Source organism: Salmo trutta, unplaced genomic scaffold, assembly GCF_901001165.1.
Source record: "Salmo trutta unplaced genomic scaffold, fSalTru1.1, whole genome shotgun sequence".
Taxonomy (NCBI): Eukaryota; Metazoa; Chordata; class Actinopteri; order Salmoniformes; family Salmonidae; genus Salmo; species Salmo trutta.
Window position 1 is genome coordinate 203,875 of NW_021822728.1, and position 17,500 is coordinate 221,374.

A 17,500-nucleotide genomic window follows, 5' to 3' on the forward strand; every position below is an offset into this window, starting at 1 on the left:
AAAATTAAAGGTGTTTCTGTAGGAACTTCCTCCTCCTCCATGTTTCATTGGTCAGAGACCCTATGGGAAAATTAAAGGTGTTTCTGTAGGAACTTCCTCCTCCTCCATGTTTCATTGGTCAGAGACCCTATGGGGAAATTAAAGGTGTTTCTGTAGGAACTTCCTCCTCCTCCATGTTTCATTGGTCAGAGACCCTATGGGAAAATTAAAGGTGTTTCTGTAGGAACTTCCTCCTCCTCCATGTTTCATTGGTCAGAGACCCTATGGGGAAATTAAAGTTTTTTTGGGGGGGGGATATATAAAATAAGGTCTGATAAACATTTAGTTTTATTTAATTTGAAAAAGCACATATTGACTTCATAATTCATAAAGGTGATGTTACCTGACTGATATTAACATAGAAACACAACATATAGACTTCATAAAGGTCCTGTTACCTGACTGATATTAACGTAGAAACACAACATATAGACTTCATAAAGGTGATGTTACCTGACTGATATTAACGTAGAAATACAACATATAGACTTCATAAAGTCCCTGTTACCTGACTGATATTAACGTAGAAATACAACATATAGACTTCATAAAGGTCCTGTTACCTGACTGATATTAACGTAGAAACACAACATATAGACTTCATATTTCATAAAGGTGATGTTACCTGACTGATATTAACGTAGAAATACATCATATAGACTTCATAATTCATAAAGGTCCTGTTACCTGACTGATATTAACGTAGAAACACAGCATATAGACTTCATAATTCATAAAGGTGATGTTACCTGACTGATATTAACGTAGAAATACATCATATAGACTTCATAATTCATAAAGGTCCTGTTACCTGACTGATATTAACGTAGAAACACAGCATATAGACTTCATAATTCATAAAGGTGATGTTACCTGACTGATATTAACATAGAAATACATCATATAGACTTCATAATTCATAAAGGTGATGTTACCTGACTGATATTAACATAGAAACACAACATACAGACTTCATAAAGGTGATGTTACCTGACTGATATTAACATAGAAACACAACATATAGACTTCATAACTCATAAAGGTGATGTTACCTGACTGATATTAACGTAGGGGGGGACTACTGGGCCCTTAAAGGGGGGACTGGGACCTTAAAGGGGGGACTACTGGGCCCTTAAAGGGGGGACTGGGACCTTAAAGGGGGGACTGGGGCCCTTAAAAGGGGGGACTGGGACCTTAAAGGGGGGACTGGGGCCTTAAAGGGGGGACTGGGCCCTTAAAGGGGGGACTGGGCCCTTAAAGGGGGGACTGGGCCCTTAAAGGGGGGACTGGGACCTTAAAGGGGGGGACTGGGGCCTTAAAGGGGGGACTGGGCCCTTAAAGGGGGGACTGGGCCCTTAAGGGGGGGGACTACGGGCCCTTAAAGGGGGGACTACTGGGCCCTTAAAGGGGGGACTGGGCCCTTAAGGGGGGACTGGGCCCTTGAGGGGGGACTGGGCCCTTAAGGGGGCCCTTAAAGGGGGGACTGGGCCCTTAAAGGGGGGACTGGGCCCTTAAAGGGGGGACTGGGCCCTTAAAGGGGGGACTACTGGGCCCTTAAAGGGGGGACTGGGACCTTAAAGGGGGGACTGGGCCCTTAAAGGGGGGACTGGGCCCTTAAAGGGGGGACTACTGGGCCCTTAAAGGGGGGACTGGGCCCTTAAAGGGGGGACTGGGACCTTAAAGGGGGGACTGGGCCCTTAAAGGGGGGACTGGGCCCTTAAAGGGGGGACTACTGGGCCCTTAAAGGGGGGACTGGGCCCTTAAAGGGGGGACTGGGCCCTTAAAGAGGGGGACTGGGCCCTTAAAGGGGGGACTGGGCCCTTAAAGGGGGGACTGGGCCCTTAAAGGGGGGACTGGGCCCTTAAAGGGGAGACTGGGCCCTTAAAGGGGGGACTTGGGCCCTTAAAGGGGGGACTGGGCCCTTAAAGGGGGGACTGGGCCCTTAAGGGGGGACTGGGACCTTAAAGGGGGGACTGGGCCCTTAAAGGAGGGACTGGGCCCTTAAAGGGGGGACTGGGGCCTTAAAGGGGGGACTGGGCCCTTAAAGGGGGGACTGGGCCCTTAAAGGGGGACTGGGCCCTTAAAGGGGGGGACTGGGCCCTTAAAGGGGGGACTTGGGCCCTTAAAGGGGGGACTGGGCCCTTAAAGGGGGGACTGGGCCCTTAAAGGTACACGGAGAGTTAACATTAATGATACGCACGTTAATCTCTCATGGCTCAAAGTAGAGGAGAGGTTTGACTTAAACACTTTACTTTTATTTATGAGAAGCTCAGACACCCATCCATACCTCACAAGACATGCCACCAGAGGTCTGTTTAAACGGACTGGTACACAGCTCAGACCCCCATCCATACCCCACAAGACATGCCCACCAGAGGTCTGTTTAAACTACTGGCACACAGCTCAGACACCCATCCATACCCCACAAGACATGTCCACCAGAGGTCTGTTTAAACTACTGGCACACAGCTCAGACACCCATCCATACCCCACAAGACATGTCCACTAGAGGTCTATTTAAACTACTGGCACACAGCTCAGACACCCATCCATACCCCACAAGACATGCCACCAGAGGTCTGTTTAAACTACTGGTACACAACTCAGACACCCATCCATACCCCACAAGACATGCCACCAGAGGTCTGTTTAAACTACTGGCACACAGCTCAGACACCCATCCATACCCCACAAGACATGTCCACTAGAGGTCTATTTAAACTACTGGCACACAGCTCAGACACCCATCCTTACCCCACAAGACATGCCACCAGAGGTCTGTTTAAACTACTGGTACACAGCTCAGACACCCATCCATACCCCACAAGACATGCCACCAGAGGTCTGTCCTAACTACTGGTACACAGCTCGGACACCCATCCATACCCCACAAGACATCCAACCAGAGGTCTGTTTAAACTACTGGTACACAGCTCAGACACCCATCCATACCCCACAAGACATGCCACCAGAGGTCTCTTCAGTCCCCAAGTCCAGAACAGACTATGGGAGGAGCACAGTACTACATAGAGCCATGACTACATGGAACTCTATTCCACATCAGGTAACTGATGCAGCAGGAGAATCAGATTTAAAAAAAAACACATAAATTTACACTTTATGGAACAGCGGGGGCTGTGAAGAGACAGACACAGGGTAGCCTAGTGGTTAGAGCGTTGGACTAGTAACCAGCAGGTAGCCTAGTGGTTAGAGCGTTGGGCCAGTAACCAGCAGGTAGCCTAGTGGTTAGAGCGTTGGACTAGTAACCAAAAGGTTGCAAGTTCAAATCCCTGAGCTGACAAGGGTACAAATCTGTCATTCTGCCCCTGAACAAGGCAGTTAACCCCACTGTTCCTAGGCTGTTGTTGAAAATAAGAATTTGTTCTAAACTGATTTTACAAGTTAAATAAATAAAAGATAAACACACATGATCACACATGTGTGTTTATGAATTTTGTGCTGTAGATATGTGGTAGTAGAGTAGTGGCCTGAGGGCACACACTCATTGTGTTGGGAAATCTGTTGTGGAATGTTTTACATTTTTCATAAGCTGCCTTAATTTTGCTGGACCCCAGGAAGAGTAGCTGCTGCCTTGGCAGGAACTAATGAGGATCCATAATAAACCCCAGGAAGAGTAGCTGCTGCCTTGGCAGGAACTAATGGGGATCCATAATAAACCCCAGGAAGAGTAGCCGCTGCCTTGACAGGAACTAATGGGATCCATAATAGACCCCAGGAAGAGTAGCTGCTGCCTTGGCAGGAACTAATGGGGATCCATAATAAACCCCAGGAAGAGTAGCTGCTGCCTTGGCAGGAACTAATGGGGATCCATAATAGACCCCAGGAAGAGTAGCTGCTGCCTTGGCAGGAACTAATGGGGATCCATAATAAACCCCAGGAAGAGTAGCTGCTGCCTTGGCAGGAACTAATGGGGATCCATAATAAACACAACAACAACAAAAATAAGAGGAAAAACGATTAAAAACGCTGGATTATACGGTAATTAATGATCAAAACCAGGTCGAATTAATGTTCTCGGCAAATTGAAAAAGTAATGCCGAGTTCATGTGCTAGTAGATACTAGGAAACTCTGAAATGTCCAACTTGCTAACTGGTTGAACGCAGGCAAATGTATAACAGAAACCAGTTATCGTGTCGGAAATGTCCCGAGTTCCGACTAAATTATGTTTTAAACACAATAAACTTGTGCGTGTTTTGGAGTAAAAAAAAAAAAAAAAAACTCCCACCCCCTTCAGCAGCAAAGACCCCAAACGTCAACGTCAGAACATAACGTCTCCTGCCAATGGTCCGCTTGGCTGTCAATCATACGGACAAATGTATGGGCGTGTTCCTCTGCCTGCCAGATCTTACAACGCCTCGACAGGTATTTTACGTGTCATCTAAGAACATTATATATATATATATATATATATTTTTTTATAATAATTTTTTAATCTAAGAACATTATATATATGTTTTTATTTTTTTTGTTAATCTGAGAATATTATATATATATATATATATATATATATCTTTTTTTAATTATAATTTTTTAATCTAAGAACATTTTATATATATTTTTAGTTTGTTTGTTTTGTTAATCTAAGAACATTATATATATATATATTTTTTTTTATTTATTTATTATTATTATAATTTTTTAATCTAAGAACATTATAGTAGCTAACATTAGCTAGCTATCACACACACGTCCTCTGTGTTATTTGGAGAATGATTTACACAATCGGATATGATATTTAGCTAGTTAGACTAACGACAGTAGCTATATATATTTGTTTTGTTAATCTAAGAACATTATATATATATATATATATATATATTTTTTTTTTTTAATCTAAGAATATTATATATATATAAATATATATATTTTTTGTTAATCTAAGAATATTATATATCATAAGGTGAATGCACCAATTTGTAAGTCGCTCTGGATAAGAGCGTCTGCTAAATGACGTAAATTTAATATTATAGCGACATGACGTGGCACCTACCCATTGGTTGGTTGAGGCACGTAACGTCTGTTTTACGACCTCCATTGCTATGTTACGTTACTTTTGGACGTTAATGTTCTTTTCATGTTGACAGATAATCAAACAAAAACGACAAGATATGGTCGACTAGTCCGGGTAAATAACGTTGTTGTTGTTTTTACCAAATGGATTGGAGTTAGAATTACAATATAGCAGAAGTTGTAGATTGGTGAGTTGTATCCGAACAGCTAAACGCAACAAAACAAATGATAACAACAGCTGTAGCTAGCTATAACGTAATGTGGCTAACTTATGCTAGCTACATAAGCTAACTTAGCTTCTCTTTGTTCGTACGCAAACTAAACAAAAGTTTTGTCCCTCTCATGTTGCCCGTTTGGTTGATATGCCGCTGTCTTTTCACAATAACATTACAGCGTTTTATACGAATAGTTGATTTACTGCTAACCAGCTAGCTAACCAGCTAGCTAACCAGCTAGCTAACCAGCTAGCTAACCAGCTAGCTAACCAGCTAGCTAACCAGCTAGCTAACCAGCTAGCTAACCAGCTAGCTAACCAGCTAGCTAGTTCCACAACAAACATTTCAGTGTACGGCGCCCATCCCACCTAACCAGACCAGCTGCAAGTAAACACTGGCTGAAAGGGAGATAAAACAGAGACTGGAAACATGAACTAACTTTGTAACTACTATCTCTGGCTAAACATATACTAGCTAGCTATCACACACACGTCCTCTGTGTTATCTGGAGAAGGATTTATACGATAGGACATGATATTTAGCTAGTTAGACTTAACGACAGTAGCTAACATTAGCTAGCTACGCTATGATTTCATAACTCTAAAGACACGGCTGTTTTTTACGACTTTCTGTCCTGCATAATGTCTATACAAGTCTTCCCTGTGTCTCAGTTGGTAGAACATGGTGTTTGCAATGCCAGGGTTGTGGGTTCGATTCCCACGGGGGGCCAGTACAAAAAAAAAATGCATGAAATGTATGTATTCACTACTGTAAGTCGCTCTGGAAAAGAGCGTCTGCTAAACGACTAAAATGTAAATGTAGAAGAAGAGATTGTTAGACGTCTTCTGTTGTTTTTTTAACCTTTGTCAGTAGATATGGCTACAGCGAGTTAGGTTATATCGACCCATTATGTTGATGTGTGTTTATTGTACTAGAAACATTTTGCTTTGGACAACATGTGTCAGGTTGCACCATACTGAGAGACACGGAGAATAAGTCCATATGGTCCATGGCAGATACAATATGTAGAGAGTTTGGATATTGACATTCTGGTAGTTGGTTGGTGGTTGTTATATCTGTGCAGGTCCAGGAATATACAGTAGCTGGGATATAATGTGACCTGCACAAATTGAGCTCATCTCGTCTTTAAATAGACTGGGCTTGAATCCTATATGACACCCTTTTCCCTATATAGTGCACTACTTTTGGCTAGGGTCCATAGAGAATAGGGTGCCATTTAGGATGAAGTCTTGGGCTCTGTCTAGTCCCAGGGTAGCCAAGGGGACATCCTATGATCTGACTCAGCTTTCTGTCAGAGCGATCTGCTGAGGCTATTTCTGTCTGCCAGGTGCTGCAGGAGATAAATATGACACCCAACAGAAAACGGTCACGTAGAGCTGGGAAAGGAAAGTGGGACACAATCCTGTCAGTCAACACCAGAGACAGGTGACAGGTCTAGGCCCTAGAGACTGAACCAGTCCTGTCAGTCAACACCAGAGACGGGTGACAGGTCTAGGCCCTAGAGACTGAACCAGTCCTGTCAGTCAACACCAGAGATAGGTGACAGGTCTAGGCCCTAGAGACTGAACCAGTCCTGTCAGTCAACACCAGAGACGGGTGACAGGTCTAGGTCCTAGAGACTGAACCAGTCCTGTCAGTCAACACCAGAGACAGGAGGTGACAGGTCTAGGTCCTAGAGACTGAACCAGTCCCGTCAGTCAACACCAGAGATAGGTGACAGGTCTGGGTCCTAGAGACTGAACCAGTCCTGTCAGTCAACACCAGAGATAGGTGACAGGTCTGGGTCCTAGAGACTGAACCAGTCCTGTCAGTCAACACCAGAGATAGGTGGTGACAGGTCTAGGTCCTAGAGACTGAACCAGTCCTGTCAGTCAACACCAGAGACAGGTGGTGACAGGTCTAGGCCCTAGAGACTGAACCAGTCCTGTCAGTCAACACCAGAGATAGGTGGTGACAGGTCTAGGTCCTAGAGACTGAACCAGTCCTGTCAGTCAACACCAGAGATAGGTGGTGACAGGTCCTAGAGACTGAACCAGGCCTGTCAGTCAACACCAGAGATAGGTGGTGACAGGTCCTAGAGACTGAACCAGTCCTGTCAGTCAACACCAGAGATAGGTGGTGACAGGTCTAGGTCCTAGAGACTGAACCAGTCCTGTCAGTCAACACCAGAGATTGGTGACAGGTCTAGGCCCTAGAGACTGAACCAGTCCTGGGGGGGAGGGGGACAAAAAAAATCTAATTTCAGAATGTGGGGGGACATGCCCCCAGTGAAAGTTACACCCCTGTTTATACATATATCCCTCTACAGAAAAGGAAAGTCATCTCTCTCTCTCTCTCTCTCTCTCTCTCTGTTTCTATCAGGTGTCTCTGTGGGACAGGAAGTAATGGACTTCCGGTGGGGGAGGAGCCGGGGCGAGGAGGGCGTCGCCGTGGTGATAAACTTCCTGCTGGCTAATGCCCGATTGGTCCTGGGAGTGGGAGGGGCAGCGGTGCTGGGCATCGCTACGTTGGCTGTCAAGAGGGTGAGAGAGAGAGGGTGAGAGAGAGGGTGAGAGAGTAGGGTGAGAGAGAAGAGGGTGAGAGAGAGAGAGAATGTGAGAGAGAGGAGAGGGGTGAGAGAGAGAGAGGGTGAGAGAGAGAGAGGAGGGTGAGAGAGAGAGAGAGAGAGGGTGAGAGAGAGAAGAGAGAGGGGTGAGAGAGAGAGGAGAGAGAGGGAGAGAGAGAGAGAGAGAGGGTGAGAGAGAGGAGAGAGAGAGGGTGAGAGAGAGAGAGAGAGAGAGGGTGTGAGAGGGAGAGAGGGTGTGAGAGGGAGAGAGAGAATTTAGTCTTGACTGGAAAAAAAATAATGAACTCGCATCATAATTACTCATTACCGTTTTTTTTAGGTCATTTAAGTCAGTCACAATTTACCCACAATGCATCACGGATTTTATGCGCTCGAACAGGGTGTGTGTGTGTGAGGGAGAGCGCATATGTGTGTGTGCATTTAAACAATGGAATTTTAAAAAATCGTGTAAATATCAGAACGATGGTAGTTCAGGTGTATAATGGTGTGTATATCTGAATGATGGTAGCCCAGGTGTATAATGGTGTGTATATCTGAACGATGGTAGTCCAGGTGTATAATGGTGTGTATATCTGAATGATGGTAGCCCAGGTGTATAATGGTGTGTATATCTGAACGATGGTAGTCCAGGTGTATAATGGTGTGTGTGTATCTGAACGATGGTAGCCCAGGTGTATAATGGTGTGTGTATCTGAACGATGGTAGTCCAGGTGTATAATGGTGTGTGTGTATCTGAACGATGGTAGCCCAGGTGTATAATGGTGTGTATATCTGAACGATGGTAGTCCAGGTATATAATGGTGTGTGTATCTGAACGATGGTAGTCCAGGTGTATAATGTTGTGTATATCTGAACGATGGTAGTCCAGGTGTATAATGGTGTGTATATCTGAATGATGGTAGCCCAGGTGTATAATGGTGTGTATATCTGAACGATGGTAGTCCAGGTGTATAATGGTGTATATCTGAATGATGGTAGCCCAGGTGTATAATGGTGTGTATATCTGAACGATGGTAGTCCAGGTGTATAATGGTGTGAATATCTGAACGATGGTAGTCCAGGTGTATAATGGTGTGAATATCTGAACGATGGTAGTCCAGGTGTATAATGGTGTGTATATCTGAACGATGGTAGTCCAGGTGTATAATGGTGTGAATATCTGAACGATGGTAGCCCAGGTGTATAATGGTGTGTGTATCTGAATGATGGTAGCCCAGGTGTATAATGGTGTGAATATCTGTAGTTGATAGAACGCGCCGGCCGGGCGGCGGACGACGAGAAGGTGGAACAGAAGATGTCGGAGAGCTGGGAGGAGCTTAGCTTAGTCTCCGCCTCCCCCAAGTCCATAAGGAAGGGGCTGGAGAGTGTTGTCATGAAACACGTCGCCAAGGCAACCAAGCCACAGAAAGGTACAGGACACTGATTACCACACCCCTCTCTCTCCTCTCTTTCTCCTCTCTTTCTCACCCCATCCCTCTCCTCTCCTCTCTTTCTCACCCCTCTCTCTCCTCTCCTCTCTTTCTCACCCCATCCTCTCTCCTCTCCTCTCTTTCTCACCCCATCCTCTCTCCTCTCCTCTCTTTCTCACCCCATCCTCTCTCTCTCCCTCCTCTCTTTCTCACCCCATCCTCTCTCCTCTCCTCTCTTTCTCACCCATCCTCTCTCCTCTCCTCTCTTTCCTCACCCCATCCTCTCTCCTAGCTCTCTTTCTCACCCCTCCTCTCCTCTCTTTCCTCACCCCATCCTCCTCTCCCTCATCTTTCTCACCCCATCCCCTCTCTCTCCTCTCCTCTCTTTCTCACCCCATCCTCTCTCTCTCCTCTCTTTCTCACCCCATCCCTCTCTCTCTCTCCTCTCTTTCTCACCCCATCCCCTCTCTCCTCTCTTTCTCACCCCATCCTCTCTCCTCTCCTCTCTTTCTCACCCCATCCTCTCTCTCTCTCCTCTCTTTCTCACCCCATCCTCTCTCTCCTCTCCTCCTCTCTTTCCTCACCCCCATCCTCTCTCTCTCTCCTCTCTTCTCACCCCATCCTCTCTCTCCCTCTCTCCTCTCTTTCTCACCCCATCCCTCTCTCTCTCTCTCCTCTCTTTCTCACCCCATCCTCTCTCTCCTCTCTTTCTCACCCCATCCCTCTCCTCTCCTCTCTTTCTCACCCCATCCTCTCTCCTCTCCTCTCTTTCTCACCCCTCCTCTCTCTCCTCTCCTCCCCTCCCCACCCCATCCTCTCTCTCCTCTCTTTCTCACCCCATCCTCTCTCTCTCTCCTCTCTTTCTCACCCCATCCTCTCTCTCTCCCTCTCTTTCTCACCCCATCCTCTCTCCTCCTCTCCTCTCTTTCTCACCCCATCCTCTCTCCTCTCCTCTCTTTCTCACCCCTCCTCTCTCTCCTCTCTTTCTCACCCCCATCCTCTCTCTCTCTCCTCTCTTTCTCACCCCATCCTCTCTCTCTCTCCTCTCTTTCTCACCCCATCCTCTCTCTCCTCTCTTTCTCACCCATCCTCTCTCTCTCTCCTCTCTTTCTCACCCCATCCTCTCTCCTCTCCTCTCTTTCTCACCCCATCCTCTCTCTCTCTCATCTCTTTCTCACCCCATCCTCTCTCTCTCCTCTCTTTCTCACCCCATCCTCTCTCTCTCTCCTCTCTTTCTCACCCCATCCTCTCTCCTCTCCTCTCTTTCTCACCCCATCCTCTCTCCTCTCCTCTCTTTCTCACCCCATCCTCTCTCTCCTCTCTTTCTCACCCCATCCTCTCTCTCTCCTCTCTTTCTCACCCCATCCTCTCTCTCCTCTCCTCTCTTTCTCACCCCATCCTCTCTCTCTCCTCTCCTCTTTCTCACCCCATCCTCTCTCTCTCCTCTCCTCTCTTTCTCACCCCCCTCTCTCTCTCTCCTCTCTTTCTCACCCCATCCTCTCTCTCCTCTCTTTCTCACCCCATCTCTCTCTCCTCTCCTCTCTTTCTCACCCCATCCTCTCTCTCTCCTCTCTTTCTCACCCCATCCTCTCTCCTCTCCTCTCTTTCTCACCCCATCCTCTCTCTCTCCTCTCTTTCTCACCCCATCCTCTCTCTCTCCTCTCTTTCTCACCCCATCCTCTCTCTCTCTCTCTCTTTCTCACCCCATCCTCTCTCCTCTCCTCTCTTTCTCACCCCATCCTCTCTCCTCTCTTTCTCACCCCATCCTCTCTCTTCCTCTCTTTCTCACCCCATCCCTCTCTCCTCTCCTCTCTTCTCACCCCATCCTCTCTCTCCTCTCTTTCTCACCCCATCCTCTCTCCTCTCCTCTCCTCTCTTTCTCACCCCATCCTCTCTCCTCTCCTCTCTTTCTCACCCCATCCTCTCTCTCTCCTCTCCTCTCCTCTCTTTCTCACCCATCCTCTCTCTCCTCTCCTCTCTTTCTCACCCCCTCCTCTCTCCTCTCCTCTCTTTCTCACCCCATCCTCTCTCTCTCCTCTCCTCTCTTTCTCACCCCATCCTCTCCTCTCTCCTCTCCTCTCTTTCTCACCCCATCCTCTCTCCTCTCCTCTCTTTCTCACCCCATCCTCTCTCTCTCCTCTCTTTCTCACCCCATCCTCTCTCTCTCCTCTCTTTCTCACCCCATCCTCTCTCTCTCCTCTCCTCTCTTTCTCACCCCATCCTCTCTCTCTCCTCTCCTCTCTTTCTCACCCCATCCTCTCTCCTCTCCTTCTCACCCCATCCTCTCTCCTCTCCTCTCTTTCTCACCCCATCCTCTCTCCTCTCTTTCTCACCCCATCCTCTCTCTCCTCTCCTCTCTTTCTCACCCCATCCTCTCTCCTCTCTCCTCTTTCTCACCCCATCCTCTCTCTCTCTCCTCTCTTTCTAGCTGACCTGTGCCATCCCCAGCAGCAGAAGTCTAGTCTGGACGAGAAGCCTGTCAAAGCATCAGAGTCCCAGAGACCCAAGAGCCTACAGCTGTCTCTCACCTTGCAGGTATGACCCTTGACCTTTAGCCAAGAGTCTACAGCTGTCTCTCACCCTGCAGGTATGACCCTTGACCTCTAAGCCAAGAGCCTACAGCTGTCTCTCACCTTGCAGGTATGACCCTTGACCTCTAGCCAGGAGCCTACAGTTGTCTCTCACCTTGCAGGTATGACCCTTGACCTCTAGCCAGGAGCCTACAGCTGTCTCTCCCCCTGCAGGTATGACCCTTGACCTCTAACCCAAGAGTCTACAGCTGTCTCTCACCTTGCAGGTATGACCCTTGACCTCTAAGCCAGGATTCTACAGTGGCTGCCTGACTGCGTGCAATCTGATCGTGTGGCCCGTGGTACTTGCAACATCAGGGATCCGTGGGTTCGATTCCTGCTGAGGACAACCCTTTCCAAAACCCACATTACATTATACAGCCTTATTCTAAAAGTTATTAAATAAAAAAAATGTGAAGGTATATAAGTTATTTCTGTTTTTTATTTTGAATATATTTGTAAAAATTCAACAACAAAAACTGTTTTTCTTTGTCATTATGGGGTATTGTGATGTCATTATGGGGGTATTGTGATGTCATTATGGGGGTATTGTGATGTCATTATGGGGTATTGTGATGTCATTATGGGGTACTGTGATGTCATTATGGGGTACTGTGATGTCATTATGGGGGTATTGTGATGTCATTATGGGGGTATTGTGATGTCATTATGGGGGTATTGTGATGTCATTATGGGGGTATTGTGATGTCATTATGGGGGTATTGTGATGTCATTATGGGGTATTGTGATGTCATTATGGGGTACTGTGATGTCATTATGGGGGTATTGTGATGTCATTATGGGGTATTGTGATGTCATTATGGGGGTATTGTGATGTCATTATGGGGGTATTGTGATGTCATTATGGGGGTATTGCTTGTAGATTGATGAGGGGAAACAATCTATTTTAGAATAAGGCTGTAATGTAACAAAATGTGGTAAAGGGGGAAGGGGTCTGAATGCCGTGTATTTTATGCTGAACGATATGATGTGGTTCGCTGGTATGTTTAGTACCGATCCAGACGTTGGTCTGTAGTCTGGCAGGAACACCACTCTAACGCTCTGGGTCACCGACCTGCCGGTTTTCATCCACTGGTCCGTCTTCAAGGCATTCCTAGTGGATCACCAAACATTTCTGGAGAGAAGATGACGCCCTAAGCTCCTAATTATTTAATTGGTATGTTGGCGTCAGGTGCACTTCATCAGAAGCCCTGTTGGCTACCAGAGATATCTAACCTTTAACCTCTAACCTCTCTCTGTAGGACCGTCTCCATCAGTATTATTCTACAAGAGCAGCTTTGACCCCAGAGGTCGTCCAGCTCTAGATATCTGACCTCTAACCTCTCTCTGTAGGACCGTCTCCATCAGTATTATTCTACCAGAGCAGCTTTGACCCCAGAGGTCGTCCAGCTCTAGATATCTGACCTCTAACCTCTCTCTGTAGGACCGTCTCCATCAGTATTATTCTACCAGAGCAGCTTTGACCCCAGAGGTCGTCCACAGGGCTGAGAGTCTCGCTCTAGATATCTGACCTTTAACCTCTAACCTCTCTCTCTCTGTAGGACCGTCTCCATCAGTATTATTCTACCAGAGCAGCTTTGACCCCAGAGGTCGTCCACAGGGCTGAGAGTCTCGCTCTAGATATCTGTATCGAGGTACAAGGCTTCCTGCACACCACGCACCCTGACATGCCTCTAGGAGAGATGTCACTGGGAGGATCCCTCCTCGATGACCTGCAGGTACCACACACTGAATCACACTCACTGAATCACACTCACTGAATCACACTCACTGACTCACGCGCTGAATCACTCGCTGAATCACTCGCTGAATCACTCACTGAATCACTCACTGAATCACACTCACTGAATCACTCGCTGAATCACACGCTGAATCACACGCTGAATCACACGCTGAATCACACGCTGAATCACTCACTGAATCACTCGCTGAATCACTCGCTGAATCACACACTGAATCACTCACACTGAATCACACGCTGAATCACACGCTGAATCACTCGCACTGAATCACACACACTGAATCACACTCACTGAATCACACTCACTGAATCACTCACTGAATCACTCACTGAATCACACACTGAATCACTCACTGAATCACACACTGAATCACACACTGAATCACTCACACAATAATTGTTCATGGACTAACTTTAAGTCACTCTTTATTTAAGAGTGTCTTTATAAATGGCCGGCATTAGAAGCTAGTCGTGTTGTGGTGATGAAGCTAGTCGTGTTGTGGTGATGAAGCTAGTCGTGTTGTGGTGATGAAGCTAGTCGTGTTGTGGTGGTGAAGCTAGTCGTGTTGTGGTGATGAAGCTAGTCGTGTTGTGGTGATGAAGCTAGTCGTGTTGTGGTGATGAAGCTAGTCGTGTTGTGGTGATGAAGCTAGTCGTGTTGTGGTGATGAAGCTAGTTGTGTTGTGCTGGTGGTGATGAAGCTGGTCGTGTTGTGCTGGTGGTGATGAAGCGGGTCTTGTTGGTGGTGGTGAAGCTGGTCGTGTTGTGGTGATGAAGCTGGTCGTGTTGGTGGTGGTGAAGCTGGTCGTGTTGTGGTGGTGAAGCTAGTCGTGTTGTGGTGGTGAAGCTAGTTGTGTTGTGGTGATGAAGCTAGTCGTGTTGTGGTGGTGAAGCTAGTCGTGTTGTGGTGATGAAGCTAGTCGTGTTGTGGTGATGAAGCTAGTCGTGTTGTGGTGATGAAGCTAGTCGTGTTGTGGTGATGAAGCTAGTCGTGTTGTGGTGATGAAGCTAGTCGTGTTGTGGTGATGAAGCTAGTCGTGTTGTGCTGGTGGTGATGAAGCTGGTCGTGTTGTGCTGGTGGTGATGAAGCGGGTCTTGTTGGTGGTGGTGAAGCTAGTCGTGTTGTGGTGGTGAAGCTAGTCGTGTTGTGGTGATGAAGCTGGTCGTGTTGGTGGTGGTGAAGCTGGTCGTGTTGTGGTGGTGAAGCTAGTCGTGTTGTGGTGGTGAAGCTAGTTGTGTTGTGGTGATGAAGCTAGTCGTGTTGTGGTGATGAAGCTAGTCGTGTTGTGCTGGTGGTGATGAAGCGGGTCTTGTTGGTGGTGGTGAAGCTAGTCGTGTTGTGGTGGTGAAGCTAGTCGTGTTGTGGTGGTGAAGCTAGTCGTGTTGTGGTGGTGAAGCTGGTCGTGTTGTGGTGGTGAAGCTGGTCGTGTTGGTGGTGGTGAAGCTAGTCGTGTTGTGGTGATGAAGCAAGTTGTGGTGGTGAAGCTAGTCGTGTTGTGGTGGTGAAGCCGGTCGTGTTGTGGTGATGAAGCCGGTCGTGTTGTGGTGATGAAGCTGGTCGTGTTGTGCTGGTGGTGATGAAGCTGGTCGTGTTGGTGGTGGTGAAGCTAGTCGTGCTGTCATGGTGGTGATGAAGCTAGTCGTGTCGGTGGTGATGAAGATAGTCGTGTTGTGCTAGTGGTGATGAAGATAGTCGTGTTGTGGTGATGAAGCCAGTCGTGTCAGTGGTGGTGAAGCTAGTCGTGGTGGTGAAGCTAGTCGTGTTGTGGTGATGAAGCTAGTCATGTTGTGGTGGTGAAGCTAGTCGTGTTGTGGTGATGAAGCCAGTCGTGTCGGTGGTGGTGAAGCTAGTCGTGTTGTGGTGATGAAGCTAGTCGTGTTGTGGTGATGAAGCCATTTGTGTCGGTGGTGATGAAGCTAGTCGTGTTGGTGGTGGTGAAGCTAGTCGTGTCGGTGGTGGTGAAGCTAGTCGTGTCGGTGGTGATGAAGCCAGTCATGTCGGTGGTGGTGAAGCTAGTCGTGTTGTGGTGATGAAGCTAGTCGTGTTGTGGTGATGAAGCTAGTCGTGTTGTGGTGATGAAGCTAGTGAAGCTAGTCGTGTCGGTGGTGATGAAGCTAGTCGTGTCGGTGGTGGTGAAGCTAGTCGTGTGGTGATGATGAAGCTAGTGAAGCTAGTCGTGTTGTGGTGATGAAGCCAGTCGTGTCGGTGGTGATGAAGCTAGTCGTGTCGGTGGTGATGAAGCTAGTCGTGTCGGTGGTGATGAAGCTAGTGAAGCTAGTCGTGTTGTGGTGATGAAGCTAGTCGTGTCGGTGGTGATGAAGCTAGTCGTGTCGGTGGTGATGAAGCTAGTCGTGTCGGTGATGATGAAGCTAGTCGTGTCGGTGGTGATGAAGCTGGTGCAGCTAGTCGTGTTGTGATGATGAAGCTAGTAAGCTAGTCGTGTTGTGGTGATGAAGCTAGTCGTGTCGGTGGTGATGAAGCTGGTCGTGTTGTGGTGATGAAGCTAGTCGTGTTGTGGTGAGGAAGTGGGTCGTGTTGTGTTCGTGGTGATGAAGCTAGTAAAGCTAGTCGTGTCGGTGGTGACGAAGCTAGTGAAGCTAGTCGTGTCGGTGGTTATGAAGCTGGTCGTGTTGTGGTGATGAAGCTAGTCGTGTCGGTGGTAGTGGTGAAGCTAGTAAAGCTAGTCGTGGTGATGAAGCTAGTGAAGCTAGTTGTGTCGGTGGTGATGAAGCTAGTCGTGTTGGTGGTGATGAAGCTAGTGAAGCTAGTCGTGGTGGTGATGAAGCTAGTGAAGCTAGTCGTGTTGTGGTGATGAAGCTAGTCGTGTCGGTGGTGGTGGTGAAGCTAGTAAAGCTAGTCGTGGTGGTGATGAAGCTAGTGTCGCTAGTCGTGTGTGTGTCTAGGTGGTGAGAGCGGACCACGCCTGCCTCCTGGTCCCCCTCCAGCTGGAACCCAGCCTGTGGAGGCTGATCCCTGGAGAGGAGACCCTCCTAACTCATCCTCTGCACTGGATGGTCCGACGCGTCAACCTGGAATACTTCCCTCGAGGACGCAGCTACTGGGACAGGTAATCAAACGCCCTTTACATATCGGCTACCCTGATCAGTATCCAGGAGGGGTATTTAAATCTGATCTACCCTGATCAGTATCCAGGAGGGGTATTTAAATCTGTTCTACCCTGATCAGTATCCGGGGGGGGGGGTATTTAAATCTGTTCTACCCTGATCAGAATCCAGGAGGGGGGGTATTTAAATCTGATCTACCCTGATCAGTATCCAGGGGGGGTATTTAAATCTGTTCTACCCTGATCAGTATCCAGGAGGGGGGGGGGGGGGGGTATTTAAATCTGTTCTACCCTGATCAGTATCCAGGAGGGGGGGTATTTAAATCTGATCTACCCTGATCAGTATCCAGGGGGGGTATTTAAATCTGTTCTACCCTGATCAGTATCCAGGAGGGGGGGGTATTTAAATCTGATCTACCCTGATCAGTATCCAGGAGGGGTATTTACATCTGTTCTACCCTGATCAGTATCCGGGGGGGTATTTAAATCTGTTCTACCCTGATCAGTATCCAGGAGGGGTATTTAAATCTGAACTACCCTGATCAGTATCCAAGAGGGGGGGTATTTAAATCTGATCTACCTTGATCAGTATCCAGGGGGGAGGGGTATTTAAATCTGATCTACCCTGATCAGTATCCAGGGGGGGGGTATTTAAATCTGATTTACCCTGATCAGTATCCAGGAGGGGGGGGGGGGTATTTAAATCTGATCTACTCTGATCAGTATCCAGGAGGGGTATTTAAATCCGATATACCCTGATCAGTATCCAGGAGGGGGGGGGTATTTAAATCTGTTCTACCCTGATCAGTATCCAGGAGGGG

The 17,500-nt window shown here is 47.5% G+C and overlaps 2 protein-coding genes and 1 long non-coding RNA gene across 4 annotated transcripts in view; all 3 read left to right on the forward strand.

Moving 5' to 3' along the window:
* The window catches only part of alkbh5 (alkB homolog 5, RNA demethylase), a 5,970-nt gene extending 5,744 nt beyond the window's left edge, over positions 1-226 (forward strand). The window contains exon 7 of the mRNA XM_029745032.1: positions 1-226. This exon is cut by the window's left edge and continues 838 nt beyond it. The gene's annotated coding sequence lies outside the window, so the exon portion shown is untranslated.
* Positions 227-5,082: 4,856 nt separating this feature from the next.
* Positions 5,083-17,500, forward strand: part of mief2 (mitochondrial elongation factor 2) — a 21,813-nt gene continuing 9,395 nt past the window's right edge. Inside the window, exons 1-7 of one of the 2 annotated variants that reach the window (XM_029745038.1) lie at positions 5,083-5,186; positions 7,669-7,829; positions 9,117-9,282; positions 11,711-11,817; positions 13,297-13,375; positions 13,494-13,591; positions 16,519-16,682. In XM_029745038.1, the coding sequence (XP_029600898.1) occupies positions 7,692-7,829; positions 9,117-9,282; positions 11,711-11,817; positions 13,297-13,375; positions 13,494-13,591; positions 16,519-16,682 (752 nt within the window). In that variant the 5' untranslated portion in view covers positions 5,083-5,186; positions 7,669-7,691. Of the gene's footprint in view, positions 5,260-7,668; positions 7,830-9,116; positions 9,283-11,710; positions 11,818-13,296; positions 13,376-13,493; positions 13,592-16,518; positions 16,683-17,500 lie in introns of both variants that reach the window. The other variant, XM_029745037.1, reaches the window with a different exon arrangement.
* Positions 8,076-9,029, forward strand: LOC115184042 (uncharacterized). Its single transcript, XR_003874170.1, has 2 exons — positions 8,076-8,347; positions 8,742-9,029. It is a non-coding gene; the product is annotated as an uncharacterized LOC115184042 (long non-coding RNA).